General features: G+C 38.9%; 1 protein-coding gene across 4 annotated transcripts in view; it reads left to right on the forward strand.

Annotated features, from left to right (window-relative positions):
* Positions 1 to 24668, forward strand: part of sema5a (sema domain, seven thrombospondin repeats (type 1 and type 1-like), transmembrane domain (TM) and short cytoplasmic domain, (semaphorin) 5A) — a 195204-nt gene that overhangs the window by 47078 nt on the left and 123458 nt on the right. For all 4 annotated transcript variants that reach the window (XR_002920047.2, XR_002920046.2, XM_024279532.2 and 1 more), the window contains exons 3-6: positions 4769 to 4868; positions 7752 to 7797; positions 15684 to 15746; positions 19941 to 20039. Coding sequence is in view for 2 of the 4 variants with exons in the window: in XM_024279532.2 (XP_024135300.1) it covers positions 4769 to 4868; positions 7752 to 7797; positions 15684 to 15746; positions 19941 to 20039 (308 nt within the window). In the remaining 2 variants the exon portion in view is untranslated. The remainder of the gene's footprint in view (positions 1 to 4768; positions 4869 to 7751; positions 7798 to 15683; positions 15747 to 19940; positions 20040 to 24668) is intronic.

The raw sequence follows: 24668 nt of genomic DNA on the forward strand, positions 1-24668 counted from the left end.
AACCGGGGCCTTCTCGCTGTGAGGCGAGAGCGCTAACCACTGCGCCACCGTGCAGCCCCTTAGTAATGTTTTTTTCTGTGAAGATTACAGGAGGGGATTATATTACATTTGGTTATTGTGTGCCACTCTGGAAAGACATAAATGTTCACTTTTGGACACACCCTGTGATTGTTAAACTTTTTCTGTTACCCTAAAAACTGACCCGGCCCCACATCAGAGGAAAAAACTGTTATATGGCCCTCACAAGAAAAAGTTTGGGGACCCCATGGATAGAGGTTGCAGGAATGCACAGAAAACATTTAGCTAATAAGTTAGCTCTCTGTTTGCGCTAATGTTAGCTTAGCTTACCTAGACGATAATCCCCCTTCAGCGATATGATACTCAGTCACAACATGCCGGCGTAGTGCTGCCATGGAACACAAGTTTTCCCTGCAGATATTGCATTGGACACTGTCTTTTGTGTATTTATTTTTATGTTTTCCACTTTCTAGCTCCATTGGCTTGTTATTATGGTACCCGAGTCTTCCTAGAACTTCCTGTGACATCACTACTGACCCGGATTAGCACTACTGCGCATGTGTGTCAAAGATACAGGCAGATACGACATTAGAAAGCATCCACCATAGTTTTAAGATAAAAAAAAGACTAATTGACTATTAAATTAGTCGTTGACTTTTTTAATAGTCGACATAATCGAGACTAATTGTGGCAGCCCTACTGCTCATATATTCATTTTCTTGTTTTGTATGATTCGCTATGACCCTCTGGGGCTAAAATACACGTGTTTTCTCTGCCATGCTTGACTTCTAACCAGAAATCCTCGGGAAACAAAAACAGGGATAAAAGGTGGCCTTGCTTTATGTTCTTTTAATCCCACCTTTTTTTTGGGCCCCCTCTACCAGTCGTCTCCTCACATAAGCACGAACAAATTGCTGCCATTCTTGCTGTTGCCCATTACCACAGGGCTGTATTTAGAGTGAATTGACTCTTCGTTTATGCAAGCGCCCGCTGCCACAGAGTATTTAAACCACCGGCGGAAAAACCATTCATGCTTTGGAATTGGTTCCACGTGTTGCCATTGATCCTGAACCCGGCTGCTCCGAGGAGCGGCAAGTTAGAGGGCTGGCAGACAGCAGACTGGCACGGGTGGTAAATATTTATATATGCTGTCATTTTGTCTTTGTGTCAAGTGTCAGAAAATCCCACACTATGCGAGCGATGGGCTGTTCTATTTTGGAGGTGGAGGAAGACAGGGGGGTTAAGGCGATAAGCTGGGAAAAAGGGGGAAGACACACTCGCATGTGTGTTTGCCGGTTTGGCTCGGAGCCCTGCCAATCCGCATGTGTGTGAATCTGCACCGGAGCACGCCTTTCGGTCTCATCGGGAGCCAATCCCCCTGATTGAGTCAGCTCCTGTGCAAGGATGGCCGTGATGGGATTACATTATCGCAAGCATTTAACATGCGGCTGATGTGATTCCATAAAACATGCAAACCATGAATCGCCGAAGTGAATTGCAGCACATGCACATGAACATGGGGGTGTCCTATATTTAATTCCAAGCTGGTTAGGGATTAAGTTGATTTGTTCGTGATTCCTTTGATGCACAATTTATTTGATTCATCTAAAACTAGCAACTCCAGAAACATTTCTCTGTCACACTTTTGCATCCCAATAGATAAAAAGTACAATCGGCTAATCCCCCCTGAGTGTGACTTTAAGAAGTTGTGTATGTTCAGCTGTACAGGCTTCACCCCTGTTATGAATGTTTATGAAGGGCTCCGTGGCCTCGTCACAAAGGCCATAAATCCTTCGAAGGCTGTTGTGTTCAATTAGAACCTTTTGCCCCTTTTGCGCACTCTCTAAATATCCACTCTTTTTGTCTCTCGCACGCACTCCATCACCCCGCTAGCGAGCCTCCCCTGGTGAGCCGGCGAGATTTATGGGGGGAAGCTGGGGTTCGTCAAGTTCTGTCTTCCCCCTTGGGGGCGTGGGGGGTGTCGCATCTATATTTGTATGCCGGGGATGTTCTCCAAAGTCTTCGCTCTTCTAGCGTCTTCAAATTGAATAATCGTTTAATCAGGTGAAATCTTGAAACTGGATTTTTAAAAGTTGTTTGTGAGAAACTTGAAGAAAAAACATAAGAGGGGGATTTTCCCTCATCAGCTTCTCTTGTACAGATCACTAGAGACTTCAAAGGGAACAAGGAAAAGTGTCTTTTCACATCAGATGATATTGTTTTGTTACAAGAGCTGCAGTTTTGTCCCATGACGCGAGTTGGAGGTGGCAGATGTTCTTTGGAGGCTCCTTTTTTTTTCTTCCCTTCCTCTGTTTGTCTTCATTTTTGAACTGCTCTGAAATCCCACGTTTGTCACAGAAACTGGAAGTACTTGCGTTTGATGCAGTCAGGGGAGACAGAGCTTTGGGTTGAAACGTCTGTCTGACAGGTGCGCCTGAAGAAGCAGATAATGTGTTTCAAGGAGGGTGTTCAAGCTGTCCTCTCCCTCTGTTCCAGTCCTGATGGGGGAGGGGGATGAAGTTCTGTTCTAAATGAGAACAAAATTATTTTAAAATCAATAGTACAAATAGTGACTTGTCACGGATTTAATCTATTTTTTGCGGTATTCGGTTTGCAGCGATGAGCGACAGAAAGGACGTGTCACCTCAATGACTGATTGACCACTTCTGACTAAACCTCTCGGGTAACCAGACAGTAGACAGTGTGTCCTCACGGCTTGATTTGATTGGTCAGGGGTTAATGGGTTGGGCGCCAGAAGACCAGGCGTGCTGTGGATAAGATGTCAGTGTCTGCCTGGGACATCTCTTTATTACTCAATGTTTGTATGTGTCCCCCACAGCACAGGGATGAACTCAGCCTCCATAACAAGTTTAAGTCTCATCCATCTTCATGATTTGTGTAAAATACAGATTTTTTCCTGAAACCCATCCATCAACAGGCATGTACAAAGACAAAGAGCTTACCTCTGAGACATAAATATGCCAGGTTCCTCTCTGTTGTGGGATTTAAAGACAAAAAAAGTGCATCACACACTCCAGTTTGAGTGCTCTGATCCATGTAAAGCACTTTTTGATTATATCATTTTAGTATATTTTCTGACACTATTTTTGGTATTGAACCATGCAATTTATTCTGTGCTGTGATACAAGTCAGACAATACGACACTGACATCTCAAGGACTTTGTCTAATGGATGCCATCTCCTGAATAAAGATAGATGAAGTGATGTCCTGGATAATGTGCATGAATGTTCTGGAGCTGCAAGAAATGTATCTTTAAGTCTTTATTAGCAGATTTTGAAAAGCTGCAACATAATGCAAAATTGAGCAGCTATAGCCATCATTTTAAAGAAAGGACCACTGTCTTGTTTATTCTCCAAGTGAAGCTATTAAACCTGTAATAGTTCAGGGCCAAAATGAAGACCTTCAGGATTTCTTATCCAAATGAGATCTTAATGTGTTTTTACGACAGAAATAAAATCACATTTTCTTTAGGACTTGATAATATTCATATTTTATTAAATATGTTGGCATATGGATGCTTGATTTTCAAAAACATTCTGTGAATTAATAATAAAAAATATTTTTATGACCTCACAAAGTTAGTTTCAATTCTATGCACTTTTAACTAAACTTTTCTGAATGATTTTGACATAATTTTCTAACCATCAATCTATGACTTCACCAGGAAACTAACCAGATCTTAAAAAGATGGTATGGTGCACCACATGGACAACCAGACTGGTCATTTTACAGATGGGATCATTATAATAGAAATTCACATTCCCAACACCTAAGCAGTATTTCTGTTGTATTTTTGCACAATATTCTGAATTATGCTATATCTCTTTTTTAATTATGGTGCTCTGTAGGTTCATTAGGCACAGTTAAAGGTTAGCTCTCAATAACATCACTTAAAGTGGAATGAGTCAGCACAAAGTCATTAAAAGTTAAAAGAAAAAAAAAACCTTTGCAATGACATTTCAGTAACTCACAATGCTTATAAAGCTTTCATAAAAAAATAAAAATAGAAAAAAAGATAAGAGAGTAATTTTTTGCCAAAGAGAAAATATCCTTAGTGGTTCCTAGAATTGTATTTTAGGGTTGTCTATTCTTTAGTGATTGAGTGCTGTATTGTTTTTCTTTAAAACTAAATATTAAGAGGAGAAACATATTTTAATTCACCTTTTATGTGCACAAAATGTTGTCTTCACTGACAAATTGATATTGATTTGTTTTTCTTTAAAACTTAGTGGTTTACTCATTGCGCCGGAAATCTACAATTTGGTTAATCATTTATTGAATGTTAATTTTTTTTTTTTTTTTTGAAGGAAAAACGCAGAAATCGATTCAACAACATGAGCATCTATTGTTTTTTTTCCAATTTGAGCTCTGCTTTTTGACTTTTTGTTTGCTTTTAAATGTTTCATTTATTACTTAATTTTCAAAATGTCCACATTTTTAGCTATTAGCAATTACTAGTGGTTGTTAAATGACAATTTATGTAAAACATGTTTTTCAAAACCAAAAAAGAAATAAATTAACAGATTTTGGAATGTAAATTTAACCAAAAAAGAACTATTTTCTAATTAAAATGAAATCATAAACTAGTAAATCAAAATTAAATCCCATTTGGAATTAGGCTGTAAATCCCAAACCAAAATCTTTTAAGACACTTACCTGCAGCTGCTTTTGCATGAACTTTTTTTGACTTAGTCTCGTGTCTCTTCTGCTCCTTCTTGTTCCTGTCAGAGATGGAGCCTTGGATCTTCCGGTTCAAAGCAGAGGGTACCGTGGATTACTCACAGCTGACCTTTGATCCCGGCCAGAATGAACTAATCGTTGGTGCCAGGTAACCCACATCCAACATAGTTTTATTCTTTTGTTTCCTCTTCTTTGAGTTTTTATTGTGCTGCTTCTTTTTTCCTCTTTGTTGGTCAGCTCCATGAATAATGATCTGTCTCTTTCTGGATGTCTTCAGAGATTAAAGAAAAATGTCTTCGGTGATGCAAGTTTATTGTCTTTGTGAATTCTAGGCAAGAGTGTATTCTCCACAAAATAACCCTTTTTTTTTTTTGTCTGAAGATAAAGTCTGTCTGCTCATTCCTGTGTTTTTGGTTATGATCTTGGGTCTCTCTGATGATTGTACGCTGTGGATCTCTTCCCCCATTTTCCTGAGAAACTTTATTTTGAGAAACTCTCCATTCTCTTTTGGACAACAGATTCTTCTTCTCTTCTGGAATGATTGCAGTCACTTGCTCTCACTGCCTTCTGGACACACAAAGAGTCCGACATTGTCAAGCTGCCTGCATGCTTACTCTGACTGATTAACCGTTTACCTTCCTTCCAGTGTCGCCTGCCAGCAGCCATTAGCCATACTCATGTCAGTCCAAGTTTATGTCCATACAATCTCAAGTAAGATTGATTTCTCTCCAGTTAACCCTCCCTGTGCTCATTGGAAAAAAATGACCTTGTCTCCTTTATCCCCAGTCATGAGAGACTCCGTCGTGTTTCCCTCTGCTGCTGTCCACCTCCACCGAGCTTTTAATTAAAACTTTGAAAGTCTGAGTCTCGCAGGGTTGTCCATCTTGCCCATCACTACAAACCTTAAAAAATAAAGCATGAAAGACATTTGGTTAAACTCTGTGTCATTTCGATGGCTGCTATGTGTCAAACAATGAAAAATAGAAAGATGGAACCAGCTGGATAAGAAGCGTGCAAGATAATAGGAGAAAACTGGGATCAATGCAGATGTCAATACAGTAAAACAGGCCGCCGTTGCTACAGTGAGGCCTGGCTGAGAGCCATTTTTCTGAAGATTGATAGTTCTCCACCACTGTGTTCCTCTGACAATGTGTGTGTGCAGATGGCTGCGTTTAAAAGATTTTTATCCTGCAATCTTTGTTTTAAAAAGTAATGATTGCTGACTTGAAAAAGAGGCGAGAAATGGCTCATTTTTCTCCCATTTTAGAAAAAGATTAATGCTATCTGCCTCTTAACTGGAGCAACGATTGATTTTAGGTGTTAAATTAAACAAAAGACAAAGTTGTAATATAAAAGACTAATTTGTTAGTTGTGATTTTTTTTTTAAGAAAAAAAGGTTTTAAGAACAGCTAGAATTTTTTCTCTTCTAAAGTAATTTAAAGTCTAAGGTTTCTTGAGAAGGCAAAAAAAATATGAAACTTTTTCCACCAGGCTGTGACTGCCCTTCAATTTGTAATCACCTCCAGCAAAGAGAGCATAAAGCTTTTATTCATGCTTTCTTTTTTTTTTTTTTGTGGTCGTTTTGTGTGTCTAATTATTCTTTGGAGAAACTGGGCCGTGTCTTGCCATGGGTGCAAGTCATAAAAAGCAAGGTGGTGCTTGTGTGTTTGCTCATTTTTACCGGCATAGTGACTGTTTTCATGGTGTGCACGTATTGCCTTTTTTTTTTTGCCTCTTTCTTTTTTTTTTTTTTACCCGAGAGCAGTGTGTAGACTTTGTAGTTCGCCCAGTTAAAAATGTGGTCCAGGTAAATCACAGGAGATTTAGTCTGAAATCTGAGTGTCTCTGTGATCATCAAAAATCTGATTTTTATCATCACTGTTGAATATTCATTCTTTATCATGCAGATTTAGGACAGAATACATTGCATTTTCAACTAAAAAATATTATAGTATTCCACTTTAGTTTTTATTATTTTACCAATAAGCCTAAATTTTTGTGTTGCAACAAGATTTAAGATGAATAAAAGCATATTTTAGGAGTTAAACACCCACTCTGATAAAAATCATGTTTTTAACATGTTTTTTGTGGCATTTCACAGATGTTGGAATACATATATGAAGAAAATTAAGCATAATATTGCATTTCTGAGTATTTCTTTAGTCAAATCCTTGTGAATCAGGAGCAGAAAAATAATGCTGTTTGAAAAAGAGCCTATTTGTGATGTAGGAAATACGCTGAGCAGGTCACAGTTTCCCTGCTTCACTCTGTTCCGATGCATCCTATAGCAGACAAATAAATTCATAAAAGTTGTCCATTTCTTCGTCTGGCATCTGACTCAAAACCGTACAGCTTGATAGCTCCCATACTGGTTGCCATTTTTGTAATGTCAAGGAGCTGTAAGCTAGCGGGAGAGCTAGCTTACAGGTAGCTTACAGCTTTGTGATCGGAGAGTTCTCAGCAACAAAGAGGGGAAGGGGGTCGATGTTGCTCCCAATTGCAACTCAGAGACAACTTTCTAATGAACTTCTGCTACTCTGCAGAAATTATGTCTTAGAAAACGGCACAGGTTTTTTAAATTTTGGCTAAAAACAGCATTAAAATCACTAGCCAATAGCGCAAAAGTTGATCAAATTGGGTCTCTAAGGAGGTAAAGTGCTCTACTTAATGTGCTTTTGAAATTTAATCTATAATAAAAGTCAAGCAAAAATGTCAACCTTACAGATTTGAGGTTCCACATTGATTGGATGATTCCATTTGACACCTCAACACCAATCCTCCTTTGCTTGAGGAAATAGTGCTCCTTCAGCTGCGTTCACACATGATTTGGCCATCTACACTTCCTGATTCACCTTTGATACTCATAACATATTGATCTTGCTAACGGTCAAAATTAGGCCGATGCAGCTGGGTCTCACCTACCACTTTAATGAAGATATTTAAGAATAACAGAGCGCTAAAAGACTTTATTTTGAGAAACTGTGCTATGAAATCCTTTTTTTTTTATCTGACTGCATAATTCTTTTCACAGAAATCACCTCTTCAGGCTCAACCTGGAGGACCTGACACTAATCCAGGTGAGTCCTGATTCTTTCTCGCTCTGTCTGATTTGCTTTTGGGCCCGTTTTCCTAGTTTTCTGGATAAATCAGTTTGTTCACGTCTCTGCTTATCAAAACCACTGCCTGCTTCCAGCAAACCTTTTGCTCGTCATTATGTGTCGGCTTTAATCGGTAACAGTAAAAAGTTTGTTTTTTAATTACTTAAAAAATGTAAAGCTATTATGGATGGACTGTGCTTTTGAACAAGAAAAAACAGCTGATGGAAAAAAACCTTAGTTTAAATGTTTTTATTTTTTCACTTTGTAGTTATTTTTCTCCTTTATAGAGATTTTGTTGCATCCTTTTGTAAAATTGCAATGATGTAAATAAGGGTATTTTGTCATCCAGGAACTACAAAATCAATATTTGTTTGATAAGTGAAAAGGTGGCAATACTGAAAAATGAGGAATGTGAAATGAAAAATAACAAACTCCTTATAAACCTGTTTAAAGAAAAACTTTAAGACACAAAATGAGAACCATTTAAGCGGAAATGATGTTTTCTTGTTCAAAATCTTGTATTTTCCATCTCCCACATGTTGTCACTCAGGCTATTTATCCCCTTAAATGTTTCCTTCTTTTCCATCTCTTGTGCAATCCCACCTGCAAAGCTATCTGCCTGTGTGGCAGAGCCACCGTGCAAACATTGACATAATGATAGCTTTATTTCTTGGAGGAAACAGCATGGATTCTTTGATGGATAGAGAACTCTTGATGTTTGCAATTTACACAATGGAGAACTTGGGGAGGAGATAAAGAGGGAGACAAAAAAGAAAGCAAAGGTGGTGGGAATATCGAGACGGCACGGAAGAATGGAGGGTGCAGGGAGCATGGTTGATGTAAAACTGACGGGAAGGGGGAAAATGAGAGAAACAGTTTAAAGGAGAAAGAAGTGAATCTGCTGGGTAGGAAGGAGAGCGGGGCGACACACAAAGAAGTCAGGTAGAAGACGGAGGGAAGCTGAGAAACCCCCCACCGAGAGAGACGAGGATTCATGCCGAGCCGGTCTTTTGTGGCTTCTCACTGGGACGCAGAGGCTTTTTAAAGATGCTCTGTGCCGTCCCCGATCCCCCCTGCACCACCCTCTTCAATTATTTCATCTGCTAGCGTTGCAGAATCAGCAAAGAGAGCCAATCAACTTCTCATGCCCGAAACATTTTCCACTGAAAGAAGAGGGTGATCCCCCACTGCCAATTTAGAATTTCAAAAGTTCTGCTTTACATATCATTGGACTGGAGTTATAAAGTCAAGGGGAAGTCTAAATTCAAGTTCCACCTTTGTCATTCTGGCATGGAAACAAGGGATTACCTGCACACTGCCTAATTCCTGTTGCCGGTGAACACATTTGCCTCTGGCAGAGTTGCTTCTGTCACATTGCTGATTGATCAAACAGATTTAGAAGCTAATGCGGAGCTGAGAGGCTTCTCATCCAGTGGAAAAAAAAAAAAAAGTTTTGCACAAACAGATCTAAGTAGTTCAGCTGCGTTTATTCCAGTTGCTCCAATTTTCTGAAGAGTTGCATGGGGTTTGTGTTTTTTTTTTTAAGAAAAAAAAAAAAAAAATCAAGTGAAAGCTACACCTACGCTTGTCTTTGTGATTTCACCCAATACCCATGTATCAGCCCTGTCAGATAATGCCTGATGGCAGTGATTTCTTCTTGCTTGGCTGGTGGTGTGGAGGGGAAGACTGTGTGTTTATTTGATGGAGTGCACGGCTTAGAGCTACTGTAATACAAACAGTCTATAATAAGCAAAGGAGTTAGACAAAATTACAATGGGACTGATCTCATTTTGTGTGTTTTTCACAAACCAGCTTTGGAAATGTTTTCTGCTGACTGTTGTTTTTTTGCCTATTGGCATGTCAAGCAGTTAGATCAAGGCTGCTGAAACTATAATCTTTATATTATTTTTCTTGGTGGGGATTTCTATTAGGAAATCAGAAAAAAATTGGTTTTAACTCATTCTTGTAAGAAAATTAAGCTCAAAATGACATTTTTTATAGCATTTCTTTATAAAAAACCATTGTAAATCTCAGAGGTGAATTTTAAGTAAACTGTGGCCGCTCTGCAGAAACTATGTCTTATCAAATGACAGTTTTTTAAAAATTATTTTGGCTAAAAATTGGAACACTTTTACAATAGCTCAAATGATGCTTAAAGTGGGACTTTAAGTCCTAAAGTCCTCCAGAAATAAAAAATAAATAAATGAGGCTTTAGACAAAGTTTACAAGGTGGAGGATCTTTCTCATAGAATCCTAACCAATAAAAAATATCACAGTGTAGAATGTACTCAAAGCTTATGGCAGGCAGTGTTGAAGCCGGGCCTTGAAACATAGAGCCTCCCTGTTTTATATGGCCTCGCTTTAAGTCAATAATTGTTTTTTTTGTCCTGTGTCAAGAAATCTCACCTTGTTGACCTTCTCCTTGATCCTCACCGATCCACAGATGAAACGTGTCCATGAAAAGTGAAAAACTCCTGAACCACTAAGACCAGTTGTGTTGAAAGGATTAAAACTGTGACAAAAATGAGTTTCATTCACGTTTCAGCGGCTTAGTCCCACATTATAATTCACATCTGTTCATTATTGTCCTTGTTCTACTCCACGGTCCCTCACTGAACTCCCTCATCTCTGCTGCTGCCAACCTTGAGAAGGCAAATCAATGCTTTGCCACTTCTCATTGTGCGGCTAGCGCTGAAGAATAGGCACGCAAGCTCAATGCGCCACTCAACCTTGTGTTTTTGTCTGCCTGAAAGCTCCTCATATAGTATTTCTGCAACTTTCCTGACCCTCTCCAAAACAGTGATCCTCAATGCTGGTCCTGCCAACCCCTGCGAGGAGTCGAGGACGTGCTTTTAATCTTGGGATTGAATTGGTTAATGAGGTTTTTAAAGTTCATATCACCATAAACAATGGGAGAAACAAAAAAAAAAATGTATTCAAAACTAGTCCCTAGTTGAATTGAAAATGGAATCAGTGAGGCTGAATTTCAACAGAACCAGTGTGGCATAATGAGCTGGGATGAACAGGATCAGTGACGCTTTTCCCTGTTCAGTGCAGCAGGGGTGAAGAAAGCCCGGGAAATCCACTCCAGCCTCCATCTCTGTGCTCTTGAAAGCCCATAACAATCCTGCTGGTAATAGACGCTCAGTGCTGTGGAAATATATGGGGGAATTGTGCTTCCACTTCCCTCCCTTCTTTTGCATATTGTTTCGTTATTTACGGAACAAAAAGCCCTTTTCTCATTCTCGCATGCTGCGTTTTAGCGTCCCGTCTTTTGCTATTATACCCCATCAGCCGGACAATTAGCCCGGCTAATCAGCAGCTAACAGAAACTGTCCTCCATCCCCTCTGAAAGAGCTGCTAATTCAATTACCAGAGCAGAAACTTGGTCATATAAAGACTGGAAAAGGAGCCACACATTAACTAAAACCGTAAGTTGACGGCGTCTCCGAGAAAGGATGTCAGTCCAAGAGGTAAAAGCAGAGTTAGTTCTCCCCCTGAACTGCCTGCTTAAGGTGTCATGATGATCCGTGGCGTGACTAAGTCCCACACACTCACGGCGACATGACATCAAGACCAATTTTAGGTGTAAATCTTTCAGCAGCTTACATCAGCAGACATCAGTGTGAATGGTAAATATTATGCGAGCACATCAAAAGGTAATATCAGCTACTCATAAGTCTTATTAGATTTGCCAAGCTCCTACTCTCAGCATCCCACCCCCTCCTTCCTCGCTTGTAGTGAGACACACAGCCAGTCGTTTCATAGCTAGACAGCTGTCAGCAGCGAGTGTTCTCCGGACCTTGCTTATGCAAAATGAATTCAGCGCCGCGTCTGGAAACTGCTGTTTTGGAATTCAGCTCCTCACTTTCGCCTCTGTCTGCCCACACTGGCTCCCTTGATCTGGCTGCCTTCTAAGTAGGACTCCCTGTTTGTTTTCTTTCTTTTGCGCTTGTCCCTTATTATGAATTTTCTGTCTCCTGCCTACTTTCAGTCCATCTCTCCTGCGCCCACCCCGCAGTGACAATAGCCCCTCAGTTCCAGGGCTGATGGGAGGCTCGGGCACAATGGCTCATCTCTGAGGACTATATAGCAGGAGGAATAACTTATTCAGCATTTTTCTGCTTTTGAACAACACATAATTGTCTCTCTGACTACATTGCATGTTGCTTTTATAATTTCACATTTATTTCCCTTTAAAATGATAAGTTTTAAAAAAAGAACGATGGTCAACGTGCTGAAAGATATCCAACAAGAAAACACCCGGGAGAAGTCAGACAATCTTCAAGGCTCTAAGCAATCCCTGCTGGAGAAAAAAAATAAAAAACACACCAACAGCAGAATTATTACCAAAGCCACAGATATTACCCTGGATGTATGTTGTGTTACAAGGGAGTGTGACATTCCCCTCTGAGAAAATTGCTCATAAACGTTGAGCTTTCATGTTCCCCTTGAGGATGAGCGCGAGATTTCTTTTTTCATTTTAAGCGTGTGCATTTGAAACTTCCTCTGGTAGCTGTGGGTGCGGCCGCCACAAGAAGAAATACACCCAAAGACGGAACTGATGGAGTCATTCCATAGGAAGTGATCATTGATTATTGAATATCCTGTATTTTTAAGCTTAAATTTGGGATTCATGCAGCACACGTGATATTTTTGATAATCAGAAACAGAATTATCACCAGCTTTATATTTCTTGAAAAATGATTAGACTCATTTTAATGAGATTAGGAATCGGAGACTGGCCTAGAATCTGATGAGGAGTCTGGAATTTTGCATGAAATGTGTTAAAAATGTATCTTTCTGTATGTTTTGTTAGCTTGTAACTGTTAAATCTTTGTTTTTTTAAATGTCTCTTTATTTACCTCAATTCCTGAGGTTAATAAGCTCACATTGGTCTATTTGGTATGGTGCTATATGCTACTATAGTACCATATCTATACTTTTAATATGGAAATCAAATGTTTAAAAAAAATTGGTCAACAAGTGTGGAGGATGCAAAAGTTGTATTAATGAATGCATTGGTAAACTAAAACTTGTAGCTTTTAAAACTTTTGTAAGAATTAGATCCTAAAAACCTACAAAATTAACCACGTTTTCTAGTTTTAGTCCCCATCATTCAAACCTTATTGTTGTGTAGTTTTTTTATTATTAAAAATGTATAAACTAACACACTTCTTATAATAGTTTGACACTGAGGTCATAGGTTAGCTTAATGGATATTTTAAGGCTCACTCCAATGAAAAACAAGTTTTTGGTGTTGTTAGCATCTTCTTGTTTCATTTCTTTAGATCAAGGAGGACATATATAAAGAAAAGTGAGCTCAAAATTGGATTTCTATAATTACACATAACCCAAACCAATGAGAATTTCAAGTCAAAAAAAGTCTGGTATATGTGTCTGGTGTGATTGCTGAGTCATGGTTAGCCAAATTGTGTTGTGACTGCCTTTATAGGTGGACCCCAGTCTCGTTCAGTGCACACAGTCCTCCAAACCTGGACTGAAAACAGTAAACTAAGTAGCATTTACAGTGTCTTAATGATTAGTGCTTCTTTTCATTTGTTTATAGATAGAAAACCAACAAAACAGCATTCAGACCCAACCTCACGCATAAAGCCCACATGGATCGTGCTAATGGTTTAGCATCAACGTCTTTAATGCTTAGCAGCTGCCTTTACTTTAAATTGCTATAATCATTGAACAGGAGCACTTAAAGTGGAACATTATAAAATTAATCCCTAATTTTAACTCTCTTTTCTTTAAGGACCCACTTCACCAACACTTCCAAAGCAGCAAACACTACATGAGAGCGTGCATTAAATAAAGCCAAAAAGAATGACAGAATATCTTTAAATCTCTTCACAATTCTCATTTGAAATCCCCCTTTGAGACTCTCAGTTCATTGGGTCCTGCAGCTTACATGCACGTTTTCCTGATTCAACTCTAATAAAAGGGCCAACAATCCACAGTTATCAGCTGACTGCTTAATACTTACACTCCTTGTTACCCGCTATCTTTGTTTCCCTCTCTTTTAATTTCTTCTGGTCACAAAAGGATCAAAAATGGTCTTTGTAAAGCGTTTGGCCTTGATAACCCAGGAATGGTTGTAGATTAACAGTCGCCTATATGGCGGTGTGTTTCAGTTTAGAGTAGATTCCTCTCTGCACTGTTAAAAATAGCCTACTAATGACCTTTTAATGCTGCTTAATGAGAACAGGACAAATCATTAAGTGGCTCTGATTATACTCAGACTGTCTGAGCAGGGAAACTAGGTTAGATAGCTTCTGTCGCCATCGATGCCATTGCTAGAAAAAAAAAAAAGAAATCTGACATTTTAAACAAATGATAAGATGATGTGGCATTCCTAAAGAAGTGTAATTGATAATCAGATAAAAACCTGTAATGATAAAAGCCACCACTTTCCCCTCCATTAAATGTGATCTCCAGTTGAAGCTTTCCAAACTATTTTTGATTGATTTTTTTTCTTTTTCACAGAACATGAGCAAGCAAGATTTCAGGCCATTAACAGGTTTTCTTCGCCCCCCGAAGCACTTTATTGAATTCAGCAGGGGACAGCTGCGGTGCTGTGTGTGCAGCAGGCTGTGCCTGCTTGTGCTGATGTGTGTGGTTTGCATCTGCATGCAGGACCTCAAAAATAGCCAGCTTTTGGCTGGGAATACAAACCGGCACAAAAAAAGGGCAAGATCAGGAGGCGGCTTTCATCGTTTGAGTGCCACACGCCGCCAGCTCCTTCCCGTCTTCTCTTCTTGTATGACTTTACTGTCTTGGTGTGCGTTTCCGACTTTGTGAGTACACACGGGTGCTCCTATATCTTCCAAAGGCCAATAAGATGAAAGAGTTCTCACACCAAGTGAAGTCCCTCCCTAAAGAAGGAAAGAAATAAAACTGTCTGGATGGAATCTAATATCTGATATTTACCGTATTCCCGCACTGTGAGGTGCTGTATAGCAGGACGACTTATTAACACAAAAAGGTTTTATCTCTGAGCTGTTTTAGACATTATTTTTTGGGTTTCCAGTTTGGTAATCTTGTTTCTGCCAGTCATACAGAGCGGCTAATTCTCATTGTCACAAGGGTGAACGACTAAGTGGCCCAAAGCTCTTCCAAGGCCAACCCTCATTACATGAATAAAGATTTTTCAGCAATGATGAGAGACCTTTTTCACAAAAGGTTGCAATGGAATTAAAGTTCCACACTACAGCACACCCGTGTCTTCACCCCAGGAGAAGCTTTCATTTTATCATTCGTCTTTATGCTATTTTAAAATGTAAGAAACGTCCCTTTTTTGGTTTGATTTATTTATTTATTTTATTTTTCTGCACATGTAAATCACATCGACGTCCTACTCAGGGGAACCGTCTGCTATGTCTTAGGATTCGTCCTTTTCCCTCCCACATAAATCAAATTGACACCCGGCTCTAAGCGCTCCCGCCTCTCCTTTCTTGGGGTCTCTCCTTGGTTTGCGGCTTAATTGGATTCTGTGTCTGTATTTAACATAGCTCATAACTTGTGTGCATTTGTGCAAATGTGCTGGCGCTGGAATGAAAATACCGTGAAGATGTGATGTCAAATTCATTTACCGTTCGGTTTTGTTTTAATCCGTCCCTCCTGCTCGCCGCATAGCTTTCCTTTAGCCTATTCTAAATGTGGTTTTAATTATTATTATTTTTATCATATGTGGTGCCTGCTTGGTCACCATGCTTCAAATTCACTTAAAAAAGGTGATAATTTTGTCAAGTGGAGTGAGAGATAGGGCTTTATTTGAAGTCTAGTTTTAAGTTTTTTTTAACTTCTTTGAATCCAATTTTCGCTTCCTCTTGATGGGTTACTTTTTTGATTTGCAGGAGGCTGAGTGGCACTGTGACGAGTTCACCAAAGGGGCCTGCTTCAGCCGAGGAAAATCTGAGGTGAGTGTTAGCGCCGTGTGAAAACGACGTACCTTTACATTCTATTTTAAAATGCTAAAAACCTCTAAAAACATTATCTCTCAATCTTAGCATTTTTGGGTGTGCAGTCGTGGTACGATTATCCACAATGTGATTTCATCTTGCTTATCCATTTTTATAATTCTTTACAGTTGACCGCATACTTAAATTAGCACTGAGCCAACCTTTGATGCATGTGAGGATTTGCAGCGCGGTTCTGGTTAGAAAGTATCACCTTGGAAACCTGACTTTCTTGAAGGAACCTAGAACTTTCCTGTTGTCCCTAAAGTCAGGTTGCATGCAAATCTAAAGATCAAAGTCTCCACTTTGAACTTTAGAATTCAATCAGATGATAAGGTGAGTTTTGAACCCAAAACTTCAAAGCATGTGTAACAATTTATTTAAATATTATTTAAAAAGTAGGACATATTGAGAAATGTAAAACACAGCTCAAACCTTTAGCGTTGATGAATGGTTTTAATGATCCTTTGTTGGTCATTTACAAAGCAACAGATTAATAAATGGTGCTTGAACTAAAGTACGGTGGCCCTGAAGTGCAAATCACACCAACAAATCACTCAAAACAAAAACATATTAAAGATCCCAACAACAGTTCAAAAAGCAAAACAAAAAAATAGAAAAGAAAACAAAATTCCAGAAATTAAAACTCAAATTTTAGCCACAGTTTTCTTTATTGTCTATTTTTATGTCTGTTTTATTGTTTCTTTTATCTAATGTGTTATACGACTGTCTATGTTTTAATTAATGTTAATATGTCTTTTTTGTTCAGCACTTTATGTTCAACAACATGTTGATGAAAAGTGCTATTTAAATAAAATAAGTCATTGATTGGTTGGTTTTCTGGTTGGTTTATTGATTGATTGTAAGTACATTTAAAAAAAAAAAAGAAACAAAATAAAAATGAAAAACAAAAGTAATTTTCCAGAAATAAACATTGAATGAAAAAAAATGAAGCGAAAGAAGAAACTGGAAGAGTTAGGTACTATCATTTCAACCGGAATGTATTTAGCACAAAGCAATACTGGATTGTTCGGTACTAATCATACAATTGTAAAGGTATTCAGACACTGAAGACGTATTTGAAAAAAAAAAACTCAAACATCATCATCCAATCAGTGGAGTTCTAAAATACCTTTTAATTTGTTGTTTTTTGATATTATATATGAACTTTTTTTAAATTTTTAGTTTCTGGAATTTTGTTTTGATTCCTAAAAATGTATTATTTGTTTTGCGTTTATAATTGTTATTATATTTAGACTGTTTCACATCAAGTTACTCGATAATGTGATTTGCTCTTCAGGGCCACTTAAAGCCTCTAACTTTAACTGTTATTGGACAATTTCTTCTTTTAAGACGTAATTCCGCAAATCCAAACATTTTTTTCCCGACCACGGTATGGTTTTAGAAACGAAAAAAGCAAGAATTAAAGAATGAAAAGTAAAGACTATGGTGGCTTAAACAACAACATTGGCCCTTTTTGTAATAACATCTCGGAACGCAAAGAATTTCAGCTCTTTGACCTAAAAGTAGAACTAGATTCTTGTTTTTGGGTAAAAAACTCCCCATCCACACTTTCACCCCTCCTGTAGAGGGAAATCCTGTTATTTCAGTTTTTCTCTTTTCTTTGCGGTGTATATTTTCATACAGTACGTGGTCAGCTGGCACGATCTTGTCTGAAAAACAGATGGTTTGGAGCTGAACTTGACTTGTAGATGAACTGCCCAGCCCTGATCCCTGTTTGTGTGCGTTCTGTGTGCCGCTGTGTATTTATCCCCCTGTGAAAGGTAGTTATGGAGCCATAATAGGCATGCACGGGCTGGCTGGCGCATGATTGCTGCAGAGAATTACAGACCAAAGCTACCTTAGTCCTCAGGACTCACTGCAGTCTGGTGGAGCAGAATTGTTCTTCTCAGTGTTCCCCTGTGAGGATCAGCTCCTGTGATGTACACTAAGAACAGCATTTAAAGACTTTGTTCTCCAGCAGGTGACAGGGATTTCAGTGGTTTATTACCTAGCTCAGTACACCACAATATACAGATGCTTAAGCTATTATACAGACACCATCGCTGCGCCGTGACTGAATTTACAAGCGATCGTATTTTTCTAATACACGCATTCGCTCTTCTCTTGTGGATGTGATTTATTTCAACTGGCAGCAGAAAGGAGAGTTAAATCGACTTGACAGGACTTGATTGCTGCCTCTGTTTTATTTTATAATGTGAGAGCCAAGCTCAACGGCCTCTGTATTACAGAACAGACGTGGAACATTTGTCAGGAAGTTTTTATAAACAAGTCAAGACTGTGGGGCCGTGCAAATATTAAATATGCCATTATTTACTACAGAAACAAACTCGGGAGAAGAATTGAATTATGCACACCCCTTCACTACCTGCCCACACACACACACTCACAAGGAAACCATGCATGACAAGGTCCACAAGCAGCATAGATATATAGGTGTGCGTTTCGAGAGCGGCCTCACACGTGTGTATGCGTAGGCTGGGGCTTATCACGACTCAACCTTCAACTTGTTTGGGAAAAATAAAAGCTTTTTCCTTGCTGTGACATCCCAAACTCTTAAATCAGAGTCTCTATGAGAAAGCAGGCAGTCGCCCTGCAGACATCAGATGGTTCAGATTTATAAGAGTTAAGAGGTGGTTTTACACAGGCCTGTTAGGGCCGTACCAAGATCTATTTTTTAGATAGTCGACTTCATTTGGCAGGTGTGAAAGTTCGCCTGTATTTAAAAAAAAGCAAATAAAAATATATGTACTTGCAAGTGAATCTTGGTGTGATTCACCTTCATTGTAACTTCAGATGGGAGCTAAAAGAGAAGAAACCATTAAAACAGAAAATATCTAGTGTGGGGAGGAGGTAAAGATGTTTTTCGACACTTTTTAATAGTTTTTTCTTCCCAATCAGTTTTTGCTTTTAAGAAATTAGCAGCTGTTGGAACAAGTAAGTTTCCAGGTGTTTTTGTTCACTCAAGGGTGAAAGGACACAGAACCAAACAAAGGGGGGATATTTTTGGCATTCTGCTCCCATTTGAACTAAGTCCAAGGGACGCCTTGTGTCAAAGTGTCCCAAATTTTTACGATACGCCGTCACCAGTTGCAGTCAACTGTATTTGCTGCATCAGGGCAAAGCTGTGTATCTGCTTTGTCCTACAACAAACAAATAATTCCACTTTCAGGCATTCTTCACAGCTTGTGCAACATTTAAGGTATTGTAGGGATCATTGATCCCATTGGGATAGACCCCCGTTTCTATTGTTTTACCACTGTGGTACATTGTTTGAGGAATTACACTCATTGACGAGTTTACAGTGACACGTGCATCACCCAGGGAACTCGCCGTGTCAGATGTGTTGGAGCTTTCATGTCGCAAAGGGCGGCATGACTATGCAGCTGCAGTAATCAGACACACTCTCAGAGTTTTGCCCCCGGGCCCTTAACACGTCCTGTGCCCCTGGGCAGCCGCCCCGTTACCCATATGGTTAGTCTGGCCTTGATGAATACTGATGACTTGTAACATTAGAATGGCTTTTTGCCGGTGCAAATCACTGGCAAGCTCCAATCCCTGACCTTCACGTTCAGAGTTCATCACTGGAGCGCTATTCTCTCACTCCATCAATCTTTCTCTCCGTCACCCCCACTCTGTTTGTCAAAAGCTTTTAACCAAGTGCTGAGTGGTTCTGCCGCGCCGCCAGGCCAGAACTTCACGGAGGGAAAGAGCCAAGAAAAAGGTGTGGAGCATGTACTTTACCCTAATTTAGAGAAAGTGTCTTGAATTGATTAACGAAGGAACTAAAAAAAGAAAAAAAAGCACTTTTATTTTGCGGCACTAATCATGACAGGTCCTGCATCAGGTGTTGCTTTTACCTGATCTCCAGCTCACTGGGATCCCTCTCCAAATCTTATCCCAAGGAAACGAAGGTGTGACATAGCTGAGCCGCTCGGGCATTAGCCTTTATTTGACTGTGTCGCGCCTCGCCACGTTTTGAAGCGGCCCTCCTGCGGTAACAGGTGTTTTTCCCCCCATTTATTGGCCTAAAATGTAATTCGTCCTCTCTTCCTAATGCAGCTGCTTGTCAGTGGGTTGATAATGGCTTTCGCTGCTAACCGGAATATGTTTTCTGGCTTGTGTTCATTGCAGGAGGAGTGCCAGAACTACATCAGGGTGCTGCTGGTGAATGGGAACAGGCTGTTCACCTGTGGAACTAATGCCTTCACGCCCATCTGCACCAACAGAACGGTAAGAAACACCTGTTTGAATAACCTTGCTGGTGTTTTTCTTGAAAAATGTGGACACGTATTGATCCTTGATGATAGTCTAAAACGATCTGGTCAGACTGTGCATTGAATATAAATCCTTTTTCTAAGCTTCAAATAAAGCGGATTTGTTAAGATAAAAAAAGCAGTATATAGACGGAAGGTGCCTCCTTTATCATCATACATCTACTTCTACATTCCAGTCATGTTGCATATTCCAAGCAAAGTTGAAGTGATAAAGCTTTTACCACCTTGTGTTGCTTTTCATTTTCACAGCAGTGAGAACAGAAGTGCTTTGAGTGATCAAGAAAACTGGAAAAGAGCTGGATAAATGCAGTCCACTTGCCATTTGCAGTCCATTTGCAATGACTAACCTGTTCTGACCTGCTGCGATATGTTTGTGCTTTTACCTTTTAAGACAGGACTGATGGACATATTGCATTAACATTTCCACAGCGCACCAACAATGTTCTTTTTTCTTTTTTTCTTCAAGCAGTAATGAACAGGAAGCAAAGGGTTTAGGGTCAGGTGGAGCTGCAGAATCACATGTCTGCAACATGCAAATAGAAATTTCAATTTAAATCAGCTTTGTTGTTGTAAATTTATACTTTAAAGCTATTTTTTAAGTTTAAATGCATATATTTGTATGCTTAAAAAGAAAGATCGGTGTTGATTAATTTGTGCTGTCACTTTCAAGACAACATTGACCTCTTCTGTGATACATTTTAATGACTTTGAAAGCTAAACTTTCAATTGCATGATTTTCATGTTTTTGGATGTGCAAACTTTTGAATACCTGGTCTTTCCTTGTGCTTTCAAGTATGAATTTTGCCAATTGAATATCAATTTCAATTCCAGCACATGTATTAATACTGAATGGCATTTGGTATGATGTGACTTTTGTGAGCATTATACTTTTAGCTTTTTTTGTCACCTGTTAGTTGTTGTAATGTTTTCTTTGCATGTCTGCGTCAGATTGTCACCTGGTGTCATTTGCTAACAATCTACAGCTGTCTTCATTTAAGTCAATCATCCTCAAGTGCTTTAAACTTCTTGATTTATCAGTTTTTTGTTCTCAGATTAAATGCTGTTAGCACCTCTTTTGTGGTTCCCCTGATTCACAGTTTATTCATGTTTAGGTTTATTTATTAAAGTTTTCAAATACCTCCTGTGCATGGTGGTGCAGTGGTTAGCACCTCACAGTGAGGAGGCTCTAATTTGAATCCCAGCTGGGACCGTTCTGTGTGCATCTCCCAGCGCATGTGTGGGTTTTCCTACAGTGCAAAAACAGGCTTTATAGGTTAATTAGTTACTCTAAGTGTCCCTAGGTGTAAGTGGGACTGTGTGGTCATGTGACAGACTGGCGACCTGTCCAGGATGTGCTCCTCCTAGTCGGAATGTGCTCCGGCAACCCTAAAAGGGAAGGAAAAGGAAGTTATCCTATATTCCTGGTTTCCTATCCTTTTTTCTGTTTAATTTGAACTTTTGTTTTGTTCATTTATATACATTTTTTTAATTCTGCGTCCTGATTGGCTGTTGACCTTGTCAAATCTATCTTGTCTGCTTCATTTCATGTATAGAATGCATATGTTCCCCCACTTATACAGATCAGATCTTTGCTTTTATTCTATAATACAGTACTGGTCCTTTTTCTGTGAAGATTTGAAAGTTTAAACAAAAGAAAAGGATTAAAACAAGAGGATTAAGTGTGTAGTGAGGAGTTTGATGGCCTTAAATCATCTGTCATTCTTCTTTATGGATTTCTCTTCTTGTGATAAATGAAGGAATAATGTAAATTAAAAAAAAATTATTTGTGTTACTTCATTTAATTCATTTTTCCCCCTTAAATTTATAAAGCTTTTTTAAAACACCAAATGTTTGTTCAGAATAAAAGTGCAGATGGGAGGTATTACTTTTAAATACAATTTTATTCATAAAATGACTAAAAAGAATCAGCTTACAATTGAAACTCTATTTCTAACCGACACAAAGAGACCTCTGGTGAGCGTTTCACAGATGCATGCAGTTTTACATTGCGCTGCTAAAAGGTTGCATATCTTGCCCTGAAATCTGAGTGTACTTTTCTGCATCCGTTCTAGCATCGTCTGTGGGATTCAGCGCCATCGGACAAGTTTCACTGGAGCAGCTGAAATTTCTGCTGATCCTTTTGAATAAATACTTTACACAATTTCGAAAAACCTTTTCAGTGACTTTAATAGAGGCTGGATTTGCTTAAAAAATGACGTTCACCTTCATTTTCTAACACTGAGTTCTTTGTACAAAGTGTTAATTCATTTAAATTTGATTAACCAGAGGAGACAGGGTATATTATTTTAGATTCTTTATGATTTTAAATATGTTCATTATTTTGAAGCCTTTTCTTTGTTGTTGTTGTTGTTTACCGTGTGAACTGTAATCGCTCCATATCAAACATCAGAGTTGGACTTTCAGAGAAGGATCAAGCTGAAGTTTACCATCATGATGACATTTGTTTTGTTCCAAAAGCATTAAATTCAAAGGTCATTCTCTCATAATGACTGTTTGCTGCTGCAAAAATACATATTGTCGAAATGCCACGGCATTCTTTTTGCTGTATTTTCTGTATGAGCTGTCGTAGTTACTCGCTGAATGTTAGTTAATGTGGAACGGGCAGGAAGCAGCAGGAGCTGTTGAACTCCACTCTGACACATTTACTATCAGCTCCTCTGATGACGAAAGAGTGAGCAGAATATTAACCATTGTGAGCTGAGAAGCTGTAGATTCAGTCATTGTTAACTGTAGAGGTGCAGGGAAATATCGATTTTGGCAATATATTGTGATCATTCGTTTAGCAATACTTTAAAAGGCGATATTTAATTAGTTATTTATGAGAGTCCTTCAGTGTTTTAGTTTTGTTTTCCACTTTAACCCCAGACCACTAGTTGGCAGCACCCTGAGCCTCTTGGAGCAGCTCGAAAAGAACATCAGGATCTCATGAGAACCAGCTTGTGTTAAATGTTCAGTAACCCTCACAGTTTTTGTTGCTATGACACATGTACTACTTAGTTTTTATCAGTATCGTATAAAAAAAGGCGGAATGCGGTGCTTCGTAGTGGGCTCAGATAACATTACAATGAAAGACATACTAATATTCAGTTGAAGTCATAAATAAATTAATACAAAATTGTTCTGGTACAGTTTTGGGATATTGAGATACATATCGTGAGACACGTATCGGGATCCGTATCGTATCGCCAGACTCTAAACAATTCAAACCCATAGTTTAAAGGTTTTTATTCAAATTTTTGAATTGTTTATCAGCCATAATTCAATTAGTATCTTATTATTAACATAAATAAAGACAGTAGAACTTGCCCTTTAGATTTCTTGAATTGAAGTCAGCGTTGATCCTTTTTCTTATAGTGATTTTAAAGAAAAGTGTAATTTCCAGTTTGATCCAAATCTGGTGAAGAAGACTTTTTTATTTTTTTAAAGGGTGTCCACTTGAAATGTTCTCAGTGGATTGCAGTTGGGATCTGTCATTTGAATGACACCCTCAGTGACACAGTGACAGCTCGGGCTATTAATGCGTCAGACAAGCGAGTGAGCCTAGATTTCCTGTAATAGTAGTTTTAGCTTTTTAGTTTCTCATTGGGCCCATTCATAACACCAACCACTCCTCTATGCTGTGAACTTGCTCTTTCTCCCCCCCAAAAAAGTCTATTCTGGACATTTAAAGTCACTGCAGTGTCCCAGTCATGCAGCTGCTGGGTCCCACAACAGAGACGACTTTCACTTCACCTCCTCAAAATGCTACGGATGCACCGCCGCCTATTTATCGCCCATCCTCTTGTTTTCTAAATGACTCGTTTGACCTAAAAGGACCGTTTTGGCCAGCAGGAAAAAAAAAATGCCATCAATGTCGAGCTTTCATTTCAGACTATAGTGGAGCTGCTCTGTTTCTTATTGTGAGTCAGGTGGCAAAAGTTTTAGCAAAATTGGGTGAATCTGCTGATTTGTATTATCCCGAATAGAGTCTGGTGACTGAAAAGAGCCAAAAGATGAGGAATTACTTCTCTTGCCGCTGCACTTTCCTTTTTAGCGAGCATGAAGTTATAAATGTGGGGCTCGGTTGACTGATAGGAAAGTAATTGCATCAGGGATCATCTTACTTATCACTCGGAAGTTTAAAAACTTCAGATTAGTGCAATCTTTTTTTTTGCTTAGCATTCACAAGACCCGAGGAACTTGAATGAACTCGGATTGGAGCAGAAGCCATGAGCTAATCCCCCATATATTTCCCATTTCAGCACTACAAAATATAATTACATCTTGAATTTAAAACGTGCATGCCTCTCTTTTTGCATTCAGGTCTGAATCAGAGGGCTGTGGCCTTTATTTCTTCTCACTTATTTATGAATGGTTTATTTATTTTTTAAGTAGAGGGCTGTTGCAGTGTGTCGGGGCTAAGTCAAGGACGTGTTGTTAAGCTTTTTTCTTTTTTTTTTTTTTTTATAAAACAGGGAAATGAATCTGACTTTTTATTCAAAGTCGGTATGCAACAGGAGACCGAACCTCACATCAAACCCCTTTTATTCTCAGAAAGGTGCCTCGAATACGTGGAATAATAATG

This window comes from Oryzias melastigma, linkage group LG20 (assembly GCF_002922805.2).
Source record: "Oryzias melastigma strain HK-1 linkage group LG20, ASM292280v2, whole genome shotgun sequence".
Taxonomy (NCBI): Eukaryota; Metazoa; Chordata; class Actinopteri; order Beloniformes; family Adrianichthyidae; genus Oryzias; species Oryzias melastigma.